This window comes from Podarcis pityusensis, assembly GCF_964106645.2.
Source record: "Podarcis pityusensis genome assembly, chromosome: 15".
Classification (NCBI taxonomy): Eukaryota; Metazoa; Chordata; class Lepidosauria; order Squamata; family Lacertidae; genus Podarcis; species Podarcis pityusensis.
The window spans coordinates 13602148-13618666 of NC_138040.1; the positions used below are offsets into that span (position 1 = coordinate 13602148).

At 46.9% G+C, this 16519-nt stretch overlaps 1 protein-coding gene across 1 annotated transcript in view; it reads left to right on the forward strand.

Moving 5' to 3' along the window:
• YWHAG (tyrosine 3-monooxygenase/tryptophan 5-monooxygenase activation protein gamma) overlaps nt 1–9968 on the forward strand; it is a 28350-nt gene extending 18382 nt beyond the window's left edge. The window contains exon 2 of the mRNA XM_080983959.1: nt 6382–9968. Within this exon, the coding sequence (XP_080840085.1) occupies nt 6382–7038 (657 nt within the window). The 3' untranslated portion in view covers nt 7039–9968. The remainder of the gene's footprint in view (nt 1–6381) is intronic.
• The last annotated feature ends 6551 nt before the right edge of the window (nt 9969–16519 follow it).

Sequence of the window (16519 nt, forward strand, 5' to 3'; positions counted from 1 at the left end):
AACTGGAGCACTTCCGGGTTTGCGGCATTCGGGAGATGATTTGTTCGGGATCCAAGGTACCACTGTAGATCAGGCTCCAACAGCCATCATGACTAGTAACTTGATAGCCCAGTTCTCCATGGTATTCCTTCACTGTCGGAGGCATAATGCCTCTGAATAGCAGTTGCTTGGAATTATGACATCTATTTGGCCACTGTGAGAACAGGAAGTTTTGGCCTGATCTAACAGGGCTGGACATTCTGATGCCTTATGGCTGTAGCAACCTATATCCTGCATGATCCCCCCCAATAACTTCTGCATCAGGGGCACCCAACATTTTGTTAGCTTGTAGCTGGATGTTCCATCAAAGTGCAATGAAGGGGGTTGGATCTAGGATGCATTTGGCGTAGCTGATAGTATTAAGAGCACCTTTATGCTCATGGAGAGGGACGCGGGTGGCGCTGTGGGTTAAACCACAGAGCCTAGGGCTTGCCGATCAGAAGGTTGGCGGTTCGAACCCCATGACGGGATGAGCTCCCTTTGCTCGGTCCCTGCTCCTGCCAACCTAGCAGTTTGAAAGCACGTCAAAGTGCAAGTAGGTAAATAGGTACCGCTCCGGCGGGAAGGTAAACGGCGTTTCCGTGCGCTGCTCTGGTTCGCCAGAAGCAGCTTAGTCATGCTGGCCACATGACCCGGAAGCTGTAGCAATAAAGCGAGAGGAGCGCTGCAACCCCAGAGTCGGCCAAAACTGGACCTAATGGTCAGGGGTCCCTTTACCTTATGCTCATGGAGAACTTCAGAACTACAATTTCTACATTATGTAGACCTATCCTTTTACTATGAGGAAAAGGCACATGTAATCGAAGCTGTTTGTGGCTGATGAAAGTGATACCTTGAAATCAGTGTCCGAAATTCTCCAGGTGCGTTTTGCAGTAGGTCCAACTGGCGTGGGTCCAATTGTGACTACGTGGAGATTTCTGGGCACCAGGTTGGTGATCACAGTTTTAAAAACCTCTGCCTTTGTTCATATAGCTAATACCATTTCCATTTCTACTTCTTGCATACCAGCACAAGTGAATAGTTGTAAGAGCAAGCTACAGTCCTGCAGTGTAGTTGAGATCATAGAATCGTAGAATCACAGTGCTGGAAGGGACCCCAAGGGTCATTTAGTCCAGCCCCTGAAAAAATAGACATTCTGTTGTGGCAAGCGTAACCTAGGTTTAAGGTGCCATTGGGTGCCTAGCTTGAAATTCATCTGTCCCTTGAATGAAATTTCACTGGCAGTAGCCTATGAATTGGAAGTCCCCACTGCTACCATCTACAGATTTGATGCCATCTGCATCCTGGCCCCTTTTTAGGAGACAGAAGTGACACAAGTCTTTCCTTGGGCTTACAGCATTGTTAGGCAGAATGCCTTTAGGAAAGGCTCCGCTGAAGATGGCTTGTGTTCTCTAGCAACAATAGCGTGTCTAAATAGTGTGGGCAAAAATGGCTGCTGCAGAGAGATCGAAAGGGGTAACTTTTGAAGATGCAGAGAGGTGCAGCATCCACAAGTCAAATCCCTGCAAAGCAGTGGAGCTTCTTACTTAGAAGATCCTTCCCTTGCCTATGCTGCCCTTGCCTGCGGGGAGGTTGCAGCTTGCTCAGTATGCATTTTTGGGTCCTGGAAACCAAAAGAGCCAGCGTGGTGTAGTGGTTAAGAGCGAGAGACTCGTAATCTGGTGAACCGGGTTTGCGTCTCCGCTCCTCCACATTCAGCTGCTGGGTGACCTTGGGCTAGTCTCACTTCTCTGAAGTCTCTCAGCCCCACTCACCTCACAGAGTGTTTGTTGTGGGGGAGGAAGGGAAAGGAGATTGTTAGCCGCTTTGAGGCTCCTTCGGGTAGTGATAAAGCGGGATATCAAATCCAAACTCTTCTTCTTCTAAACTCAGCACAAAGTCACAAGGTTGCTGCCTGCCTTCCAAAGATATGGATTTGGTGGCAACAACCAAACCATGTGTGCTTCCACCTGTCTTCACATTCCTCTTTTGTTGGTTAGACATTTACCTTCATTCCAGTGCTCTCCCTATGTAAAATGAAATCCAGTGGATTAATGTGCACAGTCCTTGCTTCTGTGCCAAGATTCCCTTAACACAATTTTTCCAGTGGCTGCCTCGCAGTTATGGGTAGAGAAAGGAGGCCAGGGTGGTGGTGGTCAGAATGCTCAAGCACACAGTCTGTTGTGAAGCTTTGACACTGGCTTATGAAATATGGCTGGTGTGAGAAAATGAACAGATTTAATTTCACCGATGTGAATGAGAGCAAGGTTGCCTTCCGAGGGCTTGTGGAGCAGATGATGAATGGTTTGTCTAATCCTAGATAATATGAATTTCAAGACAGAGCATGTACTTATTAAGGTGGTAGGCGGTGGAAGAAAACTTGAAGCCTTTTCCACATGAACTGGCAATCTGAATCTCGCACTTGAATGCTGCCTCCATGCCACTTTGTGGTTCTAACACTGACCCTACTGCTTGCGGAGACAAGCCACGATTTTGCTTAGGAGAATATGGTAGCAAGAACAGCGAGAGGTACATGTGGTGTGCATCTCTCTTCAGCTGCACCATGAAAACTTTGGGACAGGCTATAGGAGGTTGGGCTCCTGCCCTTTCATAGGTTACTGAAGGGTTCATAGGGTGGGGTTGCCTTGCTCCTTTCTCCTTTGTGACATCTCAAACCTGCTGTCAGCTGTAGAACCCGGCAACCTCCATTGCCAGGGAGTCAGTTACCTGTCTGCCAAGAGCCATTATTTCCTGTGGGTATTAGATCTAAGTTTTATTAGGAACATTGTTAGGGCCTGCTAGAACAGACCAAAGGCCCTAATAGTCCAGCATCCTGTTCTCACAGTGGTCAGTGGGAAAACCCAAGCACAAGTCCCCTCTGCCCTCCAGTGGTTTCCAGCAACTGGTTTCCAGCAGAATTTTCGCCTCCAGCTGTGGAGGCAGAGCATAACCATGGTGGCCTTTTAGCCACCAATAGCTCTTTGCTCCATGAATTTGTATAATCCTCTTTTAAATCCATCCAAGTTGGTAGCCCATCCCTGCTTCTTGTGGTTGCACGTTCCATAATTTAGCTGTGCTAAGAAGCGCTTTCTATTGTCCGTCCTGAGTCTTCCAACGTTGAGCTTCGTCGGATGTCTATGAGTTCTTCTAGTGTTGGGAGAGAGCGAGAAAAACATTCCTCTATCCACTTTCTCCATGCCATGATTCTATAACCTTCTATCATGTCACCTCATATTTGCTTTTTCTCTGAACGGATAAACCACTACGAGAACCGCCACTATGAATACAACTGGAAAACAGCCACACTTTGTAATAACCCGAAGGCAGCACAAATTAACCCTGCATAATTTGAACATGCTGTGATTTAAACATGTAATTGTATTCTATTATATACATACTTAATAGCTGCTGGTTATTTTACTTATTATTATTTTGATACATTTTAGATTAACTTGCTTTTAATGGTTGGTTTCTCCCCCCTACCCCAGTCTTTTTAATGAACGTTTTATATTTTTTGTAAATCTCTTGGAAGTTAAGGATGATCAAGCATTCTATGAATCCTGTTCAATAAATAAAATGCAATTACGAAACAAATCTCTGCGGCCCAGTTGCTGCTGTCCAGCTTTAAGGAGCTGGAGATTTAAGTTCCTGCTTCAAGCTAAGAACAAAACTTATTCAGATTTTGCAGTTGTTTCCAGGGAGGCCATTGTGGCACATATTCTCAAGTAGTCTAGATGGTACCCAGAGCAAGCGGCTAGCTGGAGGTGCTACCACTAATAGCCTGTGCCTTGGACTCGCTTTTGGAATATGGCCGTGACCTTCTACGTTGTCCCTGAAGATCAGGAGACCGTGGATCTTTCAGGGGTCTCCAAAGTGGGAAAGACTGCTTCATGTAAAACTCGCCACACCTAAAATGTCCTTTTCCAGGCTGCAGAGATGCCCACATTTTGCTTTTTGACCAGGTTAACTGCCAAGAGGCGATGTCCCCTTGAAGCATGGCTTTAAGGCTGTCTAATTAAAATAAAACCCAACGAGCTCTAAATAGCTTTCTGCAGCGCTGTCTGAACCAAATTATCGCAAAGGTTTAATTGCTTCATGGCCCGAAATAGAGCGATGCTGTGTGCAGAATTACTGGAGGGGCAGAGTGACATTCTTAAATATGATCTCCCATTTATTTGCCTTGTCACCACTGAGATCCTATCTCCGTGCTCTTGCTGGAAGCTGCAGCCTGCTGCCTGCCTCTGCTGATGTCTGCGCCCGATTGCGAGAGGAAGTACATGCAACCTTGACTCGGTGCTGCCAAGTTATCTCTGCGCTCTGCAGTGCCCACTAAACGCGCCTTCTGTGAGCGACCTGAGATTCCTGAAGGCGTTGGAGGGATGGCAGCCTAGTGAGCAGCTCAGAGCTGGTGCCGTGTGCAGGCTGGTGAATTTCCGGAAGGGCTCTTGCAGGGTTTTGTTGCATTAATGAAGGGTGCCAAGCATTTTACTCTGGGAGCTGCCTGTTACAGCACGAGCACCATTGCTTAGGTGAAATAGTTGTCTCGGGCATCTTGCTGCTTAAGCTCCAGCAAGCTGCAGATGATGAATTCAACTCCCTGTCCCTCGCTTTACTTGGGGTCAAGAAAGCGTTTTTGACTGCAACATAGTCAACACAGTATCCTTCTAGTGTAGGATCTGGCAGCCTGAACATCTCAAATGTTGGCTTCTTTTTTTAATAAAACAACAACAAACAACAGCATTCCTCGAACTATGCTATGAAGGGCAACTTAAAAATCAGTGGGAAGAGACCTCAGTGGCTTCACTGTCCCCTCTATTTCAACATTCATCCTATCTCGAACACACCCAATCTCTCAACCTATTTGCCTATCCTTGTGCCTGCTTGCTGGCTTCTTTCCTGTATCTCCACCCCCCTCCCATACTTGCCATGGCTGTTTTTTTGTTTCTGTTTTTTAAAAAAAATTTCAGCAACCTACTTTCAAGCCTGAGTCCTATAGTTCTGGACTGCCTTTGTATCCCTTCAAGGACCCCCCATTAAAACATTTTATGGATCAGTTAACTTTCATCCTCTATTTCCCCCTTTCCCATATCTTGGGTCTACAGATATTGACTCAGTTGGTGAGAGTGTGGTGTAGTTAACACCAAGGTGGCAGGTTCAATCCCCGTACAGGACCTCTGCATTGCAGGGGTTGGACTTGATGATCCTCAGGGTCCTTTCCAACTCTACAGTTCTATGATTCAATTGCTTGGCTAGGTTTGTTAGCTGATCATTGTTTCTGATGGCTTTTCTTTCTTCTTGATCCCTCGAAACAAAAATGTGATTCTTCTGTGACCAGCAAGGCAGGGTTTGTTAGGGGAAGTGCAGTAGGCAGCTGGAGTGTACGTTGATGGCAGTCCTTGTCCTCCACCAACCCATAATGCAAATGTCGTGTCCCAGCACAAGACAGCAGCCAGGCATTGTTTTGAAATGAGTCCCGCCTACAGCCTCATGCTACCGGCAGCTCTTTAAAATGTGTGCCGCCTTATTCACATAAAGGAGTGTGCTGGAAGTCTTCCCTCCTAACCCTAAAATTAAATTTGGTTGCCCTTCTGAAGGCTGTATTTGTAGTGTCCTCTATCCTCCAAATGCTCTAGGTCATGGTCACATCTCTTGCAGGATGTAGTGTTCTGTACCAGGGCTGGGCTAAACATTGCCATATATTGATATATCATGATGTCTGAAATAAGGATTATGCTCTGTAGAGGCATTGGCTGGCTTCATGGTTTTTCCTGCATTGTGATTTTTGCATAGTGCGTGCACGCGTGCACGCACACACCCACCCACCCACCATGATTCACAATATATTGCCAGGTAAAAAATTATGAAACTGATATCACAATATGGACTTTAAACTGGTTTTGGATGATAAATTGATATATTGCCCAGCCCTATTCTGTACTCTTTCTTTCTTTTTGGAGGGATGGATGGGGAATAAAAGATGGCAAATGCAGAAATCCTCATGTCAGGCAAGTAAACTTAATAGCTACTAGTGTGGCTTTCTGCTTTTTAAAAACTTCCAGTTGGAGTCAGCTGTTGCTTGTGTATCTGAGTACCTGACAGATCATTCCTAGGTCTCTTAACAGCTTTTTGACCCCCTGTATTCTTCCTAATTCCTCTCTTCCCTCCCCTCCAGTTCCATCCTGTTCTGTTTAAGATGAGGCAGCAACCTAGGTATGGGGCGTTTAAGATGACATCTTCTGCTGGGGGGAGCCGGTGAAAGACTTTCCCATAGAGCAGGAGCGAGCTTTGGAAAGCGGCAGGTTCAAGTGTGGGGACCAAAGGCTAACTGGGCCTGTTTGTTGTGTCCTCCCTTCTCTGGTGCAGGTGACGGAGCTGAACGAGCCCCTGTCCAACGAAGAGAGGAACCTGCTGTCGGTGGCCTACAAGAACGTGGTGGGGGCCCGGCGCTCCTCCTGGAGGGTCATCAGCAGCATCGAGCAGAAGACCTCGGCCGACGGCAACGAGAAGAAGATCGAGATGGTGCGGGCCTACCGCGAGAAGATCGAGAAGGAGCTGGAGGCCGTGTGCCAGGACGTGCTCAGCCTGCTCGACAACTACCTGATCAAGAACTGCAGCGAGACCCAGTACGAGAGCAAAGTCTTCTACCTGAAGATGAAAGGGGACTATTACCGCTACCTGGCCGAGGTGGCCACGGGGGAGAAGAGGGCGACGGTGGTGGAGTCCTCCGAGAAGGCCTACAGCGAAGCCCACGAGATCAGCAAGGAACACATGCAGCCCACTCACCCCATCCGCCTGGGCTTGGCGCTTAACTACTCTGTTTTCTACTACGAGATCCAGAACGCCCCCGAGCAGGCGTGCCACCTGGCCAAGACGGCCTTCGACGACGCCATCGCTGAGCTGGACACCCTCAACGAGGACTCCTACAAGGACTCAACGCTCATCATGCAGCTCCTGCGCGATAACCTAACGCTCTGGACAAGCGACCAGCAGGACGACGACGGTGGCGAAGGCAACAACTAGGACCCCGCCCCCCCCTCCGGATGGACTGGCAGCCGCACGCTGATGCTACTACTGCAGTCTTTAATTTTGTTTTCCCACGAGGTGTGGGGGGGAGGGGGTCGGGTGGGGGAGGGGGACAAAAACAAAAACAAAACACAAAAAGGAGGGGCGACCTTCCAGGGAGGCTCCCCCCGCAACCTGTCTTTGATTGCCTCTTTTGACACTTTTGCCAAAACACAACTTAGCGGGAAAGGTCAGGCTTGGCTGTGCTTGGGTGGAATGGAGTAACTCGATTGTGGCAGCCTCACAATGGCGAATGGACTGTTCTGTAGACTTATTAATTCAAGGGGGAGCTGTCTTTTAAGTTATCTTAATCGCTAGGCGTACGTGGAAGTTGACGATGACTAACTTGGATGGAATGGCCCTCTCTTTCGTTGTTGGGGTTTAATTTTGTGTGTGTATGTGTGTGTGTGTGTGTGTGCGTGTGTTCGTTTGAGAGAAGCAGTTCTGTGGTTCCAGTAAGGTTTCCCATCCGTCTGTCCCCCGAGTTAAAATGTCCCCTGCCTTTTCCGTTGTCGAGGTGCATCTGTGTGTGTCTCCTCTCTGATATCTGCCCCGAACTTTTGGAACGCTCACTACAGCATAATTTCAAAGCGGGAGGAAAGCCCTAGGCTCCAAACCCGCAAGAGCCCATCTAGTCAGGATGCTTGAGACAGCTTTCAGTATTATTGCTAAATTGCAGTTTTAACAGTGTTTTCTACATGACAGCCATATTTTTGACACCGAGCCATTGAGTGTAAACCTTTTTTTTTGCTTGCTTTTTCTGGCTTGCCATCTCCCTTGCAACCTTAACACCTGCAGATGGGCTTCCCCCACCCGACTCGGTTTCCCCAGTTGCCCAAAGGCCACCTGAAGAACATCCATCTGTTTCTGTTGGCCATTCTGTTGGGTATAAAGTCCCAAGAGGCCGCCCCCATCAAGAAGTGTTCATAATATAATTGGTCAAAGGAGGAGCTGCTGAACTGTAATGTAATTTGACTAATTCAGGTCTCTATGCCTCATACTGTACCTGGTATATTCCAAGACCATGCTGACTTCTTCCTTTTTTTAAAAAAAGGAAGAAGGCGAAGGTGCAAGATTCTGCAGGAATCATGCTGCCGTAGTGATTATAACCTGATTACCCCCCCCCTTCTGTGCCAGAAGATTATGGCAAATCTCTGGCTGCCCCTTTACTAAAGCCAGGTCTCCGATCTGTGGGAAGCCTGTGGTACGAAGTGAAATGATGTGGAATTGTAGTAATTTCATAAAGAGAGCTTGCTTGCCAGTGTTCGTTTGTTTTTAAAAAACACCCCCCCCCCCAAAAAAAACCCTTAGGCACTCTAGAACTTGTAGAGAATCCGTTCCCATACAGGTTCCCTGAAGGAAAAAAAATAGAAAATTATGGTAGCTAATCAAGTCATTTTCTGTCATTTTTCTACCCACCCACCCTTTTTTTGAAAAGAGAGAAAATAGATTGATGGTTTCCCTTCTCTGGTTGCCTGCTTTTGTCCATCAGGGGCTGCATAGAAGGAGAACGGCCTCTAATGGGGCCTTCCCCTGTGCAACACCATTTGTCTTCCCCTTGTGGAGATGAATGACTCCATTTGACACAGTGCTGTGTGGTTTTTTGTGCTCACGTTGTTTGATGCTTTGGGCAGTGGGGGTGAGCTGCTTTGGTGGCCTGCGAGTCCCAAAGGCTGTCTGGGTTTAAAAGCGAATTGACAACAGGCAAAACGCTAGCAAGTCCAGCATTAAAGTATCCAAGCAGCTGCATAAAAAAAACAAAACTTTTGTTGCATTGTGAGAGTTTGCACTCGGTGACTTTTTCATTATTATTAATATTCTTTTGAGCCACCTCGGGGAAAGAGCCACGCCAAAATCCCATAGCTTATCTTACGTTCTGTGGGATCGAAGTAGAGGAGGGAGAGGCTTGCAACCTGGGTAAACGGACGGGAACCTTTTAGGAAATGTCGCAAGACTACTTTGGAGGCCGTGTTTAGGCTTCTGTTTGGTTTGCAATCATGTAGTGTGAGCAGTGTGTCTCCCTGGCTTTGAATTGGAAGTGATTTACTGGAATTACAAAACCTTTTCTTGATGATGATGATGATGATGATTTTTATTTTTGCTCTGGCTGCTTTAGGAAAACTTTATGCAGGGGGGAAAAGATCGCACAAGAGGGCTAAAACCTATGGAGTCGCGGGTGGGGTGGGGACTTGTGAGCAGCTTGAATGGTTTCTTTCGATTTGTTTTGTTTTGTTTTGTTAAGGAAATGCACTTGCCTATATGATAACTGTCTCTCCAGTGAAATGAATAACTGCTCCATTATTCTATTGATACAATATTGTGCATGCTGGTGTTGTATTTCTATAAAGTAGCTTGAAATTTATTAACTTATACTGTAGATGTTATGTATTCCTATGACAAATAGTCTTCAACAATTTTTTAAAGTTTTTTAATTTATTTTTTTTCCTCCTATTTTTTTCCCTTCCTTTTTTGGGGGTAAAAGTTTGCTCTACCAAATAGTGATCGTAACAAAACTGATCTGTTATGGATGTTGCTATAGTGACATGCAATTATATATAATTTTTTTTAAAAAAAGGAAAGCAAAAGAAAACACCAGTGTTAGCTTAATCTTAATGTCTGGTGTTCGTCATGGTGAAATTATAACTATTACAGTGTAGGGGGAAAATGACTATGTTCTTCGAATGAGCCTTTGTTTGTGCTTTTCTGTCATGTTATGCAGTGAACTCTTTTTAAGGTCTAATCAGTGATTATTTTTCCAACTCCGTGTTTCTGTAAGGAATTATTTCACACACGGACCATTCTTAGCAGTTTTCCTCAGTGATGGAATATCATGAATGTGAGTCATTATGTAGCCGTCGTACATTGAGCAAATAAACTTACAGATCTGATGTCAGTGCTATTTGGTCTTTGTGTTGGAATCTGCTTTATTCTTGGCAGCTGTGAATGGGCGTGTGTCTGGGAATCTGTCTGGCTGCAGCGAGATCCTGTCGAGTGCAGAATACGCTCTGTATGCAGGATCTCGCAAGCTGCAGCCCAGCCTTGGAAATCTGTATGAAGGGGTCCATTGTAGTGAAATGGTAGTGAGTAGGAACCCCACCATTCTTAATATGGTCTTCTTGATTATGGAACCCAGTTTGGCAGTATTCTGTTCCTAAAGTACCTCTGACATGTGGTGGTGCAACCTGTTCTCCTTGAAAGCCTACCAAGGTGCTTTGGTGACTTAGCCTGAATTAGAATTCAGTCGTACCTTGGTTCTTGAACAGAATGCGTTCCGGGAATCCGTTCGACTTCCAGAACTGTTTGAAAACCAAGGAGCGTCCTGCAGCCAATCAGAAGCCGTGCTGGACGTTCGGCTTCCGAAAATCGTTCAGAAACCGGAACACTCACTCCCCGTTTTCGATCGTTCTGGAGCTGAAACATAGGATTTCCATTGCATTCAGCAACCAAGGTACGACTGTATCCATGTTCAGCAGCTATGGACTGAAAGCTTCGTCTTAAATATATTACTGTTTATTGCATTTATATCCCATCTTTTTCTCTAAGGAGCTCAAAGCATATGGTTCTCCCACTCCCCGTCTGAAGGCAGTCCCGTTAAGGGAAGTTTCTAATGGTTGATGCTTTATTGTGTTTTTAATATTTTGTTGGGAGCCACCCAGAGTGGCTGGGGAAACCCAGCCAGATGGGCAGCATATAAATATTATTATTATTAGGGAGGCGGGTGGCGCTGTAGTCTAAACCACTGAGCCTCATTGGGCTTGCCAATTATTATTATTATTTATTACCAAGTGAGTATTTGAACCTTGGCCTTGCAGATCCCAGCCCAACACCCTACCTGTTGCACCACACTGGCTTTCAGATAGGATGCTACCTTATACTGAAATGAGTCAGAGCTTTGGCCCATCTGGAATGATCCAGGATTTCTGGCAGGGAGTCCCTCCTAGCCCTACCTGGAGCTGCTGGGGATTGAACCCAGGAAACTCTGCATGCCAGATAAGATGGAGCAGGGAGCAATGGTTCAGGACACAGGTGGCTAAATGCCATCAAAAATCAGATGCAGCATGTTCATTGGTGGTAGCTTGTCCATTCAGTGGACGGTCGGATATAAAGGGTGTTGATTGTGGTGGACACTTCAAGAGTAGTTTAAGTACCAAGCCTTGCCTGAACGTTATGTAGGCTGATTGGGGATAAACAAATGTGTGGCTTACTCCTAACATTTATCTTGCCACCTGAGCAGACGCTTGCTTGGAGAAGATCTGGCAGGCGGTATCAATTCTGTCACCGCTGCATCTCCATCACGTCCACGCAGCCCATTTATATTGGGAAATCCGTGCTGGACTAGGTTAGACTAGTTGATAATGCAGCTGTAGTGCTGTCGGCGTGTAATTCAAGCGTGTTGATGGCATTGCCTGAGAGGAGAAACGGGACCTATGCATCATGGATTGGTTGGATGCAGAGGAATGGTGGGAGGAACCAGCTGGGGAACCCCCAGGGGAAGAAGTCTCGGAGCTCAGGGAATGTTGGTAGGATGACGATGAGTGGTCAGAGGGAGAAGACTGGGGAGGAGGTGTCAGAAGCTGAAGGAGCAACAGGGCTTAGTGAGCTGGGAGAGTCTGTGACAGAGAGAAGGCCAGAATCAGAGGCAGAAGCTGATGCAGGAGAGGAGGGAGGCCAAGAGGCAGAGATGAGTCAGGTTGGGGAAGAGTCACAGGTTTATCGCCCTCCTGCAACAAGTTCCCCTTCCCTTTGTCTCCCAGAGGCATGAAAAGGGCTGAAGAGAGATTACTGATGCATAGATGCAGTCTCTGATTGCTTGGAACATTTTTTGGAGAGGAGGAAGACTTAGGCAGCTATGGAGAGGCAGGGACCTTCAGTTTCAGCAACTGCTTCATAGAGGCAAGACCTAGTGGAACTAAGTTGCTGGGCTCATTAGGCCTGACACTCCTGTGTTGATCATGTCTTTGCTAATAAAGACTTCACTCCAATTTGCACAGTGTGATTTACTACTTCTCAAGCGATGGCTCTCTGTAGATGTGGTTGGGCTCTCAACGCCAGTGCTTGGGGATGATGGGACTTGTAATTCAACAACATCTGGAGGGCCATAGATCCCCACCCTTCCCTTAAAGGTTTTGTGGGTCTCTATGCACAGGCTTGATGTGCACCAAAGCCAGAGCAGGTTTCAGAGGGGTGGTCTGCCTTCAGTCCTGCCTGTGTAAGCTGGAGACTGATTGAAATTAGAGCCTACAGATTTCCTGCCCCTGTTCTCTATCAGATCTGAGCTTTAATGAGGAATGTCTCTGGGGAAACCTCTTGAGAGGGTACCCAAGGGCCATGGATTTCTGTTTTTAGTTTTCCATTCTGGGGCTGTGAAGTGTAAACTTTCCACTCCCGGTTGTCTCCTTTGCAGAGCCAGTGAGTCAAGGCACAGTTCTGGCTCCTGGTCTGATCCAGCAGCCAGGATTATCTTACAGTCTTATGATTGCTGCTGCACAGAGAGACTTTTAAAAAATGGTGAGTCACCATTTCTGCAGCACGGGCTAAGCTGCATATGCATATGTTAGTCACAACCCATTCAAAAGCTTGAATTAACAGCACAGGCGCCTTCTCTCCCCACACACCCCTGGTAAACTCTTATAGGATGCGCCTGTATTTCTGGAAACATGTAAGTATTCCAGCATCATAGGCCCTTCTGAAGTTTATATGTGCAGAAGCACTGGTAAAGATTGAGGTGCTGCAGGATCACAACTCCCATTGTGCATTCCCAGGGGCCGCACTCGCTATGGATGATGGGAGCCAGAGTCCAACAACATCTGGATATGCTTCACAGATTAACGGAGCTAAAGGCAACCAATGGTCCTCATTAAACCAAGTGTCCACATCGTGAAAAGTCATAGTTCTGGCCAATTCTGCACCAGTCAGGCTAGAATTGGAGTACTGTGTCCAGTTGTTGGCACCATGTTTTGGGAAGGGTGTTGAAAAACTGGATAGGTGGAGGCTGAGCCATTAAGGAAAATGGGGCCCTATGCCACCAGCCTCAATCCGTCCTCAGCCAGCCCCTGCCTGCCCTGTCTTCTTACAACCCATCAGGGAGCCTGTTGTTGGCTCTCATACTGTTGGCCTTCCATGCTACGAGTCCTAATGGGTACCAGCTTGCTGCTGTTGGAAGATAACTGGGGTGGGCAGAAGTCTGGGAAACTGCTTTGTTTTCTCTTGGTTTCCTCTGCTCTGGAGGATAGGACTCGAACCAGTAACATAAAAGTTAACAGAAAGGAGATTCTGACTAAACATCAGGACGAACTTACTGATGGTAAGAGCCGTTTGACAGTGGAATGAGCTCCCTTGGAAGGTGGTGGACTCTCCTTCACTGGAGGTTTTTAAGCAGAGGTTGGATGGCCATCTGTCATGAAAGATCTAGTTGAGATTCCTGCATTGCAGAGGGTTGGACTCGATGACCCTCCAGATCCCTTCCAACTCTAGCGTTCTATGATAACATGTTCCATGAGGTCAGTTGAAAGAACTGGCTACACTCATCCTGGAGAAGCAAAGATTTAAGGAATGACATAATGGCTGTCTTTAAACACCAGAAAGGCTGGAAATGAATTAGTGCTAGAAGCAGTTCCGAAAGGTGGGATCTCCTTCGCTGGGCAGCTGTTGAGAATGCAGTATATAAACTTTATATACCGCCTGATTGTAAGGAAAAACTTCAAATCGGGTTTACAAAAATAATAATAAACTGTCAAAAGGAACTATTTAAAACGTTCAAAAGACAGTCAACGATAAGCTAAAAACCAGATTAAGACACATGCCAACATTCTACATGTCTGGGTCAGCTTGCCCTAAAGAAAAATGTTTTTAGCAGGTGCTGAACAGAGTGAAGGCACCTGACTGGTTTCAATAGTCAGGGATTTCCAAAGACTAGAAGTTTGATTTCTTACAAACATGGAACAAGTGTTATATGACTCCAGGTCTCTGAGCACAGGTGTTACATGCTGTTGGCGACTTCTGTCAGCATTTGACCCTGTTCTGAATCTCTTGCTCCCTCCCACCACCTCTTGAATCGGCTAATAAGGTGTAGAACTAGGACCACTTAACCATGAAAATAGACTTCTTGATCTCTGGCCAGCCACTGTCACCCAGCTGAACGTCCTTCGCAGTGCTTTTGGGAGGGATAAAAAGGGAGAGGGAGAGAGAGATTCTTTGCAGAAGCGCTTTTCATGCCATCACACACAGAGAGCTCGGAATCGCATGGAGAGGAAAGCTACACCTGTTGGGTTTCTGCCTCTTGTTACATAAGGGACCACCAAAAAGCAAATTTAATGAATGATATCACCGTGGGGAGATGGGTGTGCTTGTCCTGGGATCTGAGGCTTGCTGCCAGCTCCTTTTCCGTGCCTCACTTTACATGGGGTCCTTCCGACCCCCGACCCCCAGTTTCTTGCAAAACGGACCTCGCTGCAATGCAGAAATCCCCCTCCCTCCCAGCTGCGCAGGCGCACTTCGCCCCCTTCACCTCTCCTGCACCGCAAGGGAGCTGCCGGCTGCTGCTGCTGCAGCATCGGCTTCCAATCCCCGCCTGGCGTCTGCTCGGCGGCGCTGCCACCTACAGGCTGCTATTGGTATGGCACCCTCAAGCGCACCTCTGTCCTGCAGAGAGTGAGGTGGTAACTGATCTACTGCGTTAGCAGCACAGAGGTTACCTCCTCGGGGTGCAAGCCTGGGCAGCAGTGTGCACGTAGGTCCGGGGCTGCCCAGAAAACAAGACCCCATCCCTCTTGGCCTTGTGGTCCAAAGGAAAGCAGAGTATTGTGTCCATTTGGCAGCTTGGCTGCAGGAGTTGCTGGAAAGAGACTCCATCCAACTCTCTAATATTCGGATTTGTGCCTTTCCTTCTCCCAAAGATATCCTGCAAGGCAGTGCAGGTTTCAGATCAGTTTTTCTTCTTCTAAATGGGCTCCCTTCCAAGGCTGACGAGCTCCACAAGCAGGACTTGGTCCTCAGCATAGCTGTCAACGTTTCCCTTTTTAAAAGGGAAATTCCCTTATTCTGAATAGGATTCCTTGCAAGAAAAGGGAAAAGGTGACAGCTAAGGTCCTGAGCGGAAGAGCTCTTTTTGATATCATTAAGAATACATGCTTGCTACAGCCCCCACCCCCAAATATTACCACCTCCATCTGGTGTCCATTGGGATTGATAGGGTGACAAGCAGGGAGGTCACCAGTAGGGGGTGCAAGAGATCGTGACGGGCAGAGCCAACTCCTGACAGCTTTTAAGTAAGAAGGCAGGCACGTGGGGTCTGGGCAAATCATAGAATTGTAGAGTTGGAAGGGAACCTGAGGATCATCTAGTCCAACCCCCTGCAATGCAGGAATATGCAGCTGTCCCGTATTGGGATCGAACCTGCAACCTTGGTGCTGTCAACACCATGCTCTAACCAACTGAGCTATTGAATCAGCAAAGCATTAAAAGCAGACACATGACAACTATTAAGGAAACTGCTTCCCTAACCTCCCATTTGGCAACGGGCCTAGAGGATTAAAAACTAATCAGTCAGGTGTCACAGGCTGATCAGGTGGCAAAGGTACTTGACAAAACTCCCCATCCTCTTTTTTGCTTGCCTGCACCAGGCCATAAATTGGAATTTGTTAGGTCTAATGAGCTTGGGGTTACAATTGGCGATGCCAGTGTTTTAGCTGTGGAAAAAGAGACACCTTTTCTGCCCACAGATATTCAAATTCTGGATAATGGTTTGTCAAGCAATGGTCAAAGCACTCAAACATCCAATTTCACCACAGTTCTGTTTGCTAAATGCATGGGACGATCAGCTGCAAGGTTTCTGCTCTCTTAACAGGACGATGACAGCTGCCAGGACCTCAGTTGCCCCCCTAAATGGAAAACCTTACAGGACATGCAACTTTTCCTTTGGTATAAAAAATATGTGGAGTTTAGAATCAGGGTATAGGGTGGTATATAAATTCAATAAATAATAATAAGTTGGGGGAGACTAATAAATTATATAAGGCTTGGAGGACCCTGATAAATTGTATGCTTTTTGGTGGGATTTTATCTTGTCTACAGCAAATGCAAACACACAGAACTCATTCCCTACAGTACAACGTACAAATCAATACTTTCTTAATGGACTTGAGTGGTCAGAGTGCCAGACCAGGACCTGGGAGAGACCAGGGTTTGAATCCCCACTCAGCCATGAAGCTCATTGGGTGACCTTGGGACACTCATTTCTGCTCAACCATGCCTACCTCACAGGGTTGTTGTCGGGTGGGGGGGAAGAGAGGAGGAGAGTCATGTGCACCACCGTGAGCTCATTGTGGGGGAAGGTGGGTTATAAGCGCAATAAAGAAACACACGCCTAATATTAAGTCCTGCATATACAGTGGATGTTTGGGTTGTGAATGTGATCTGTGCGGGATGCACGTTTGCAACC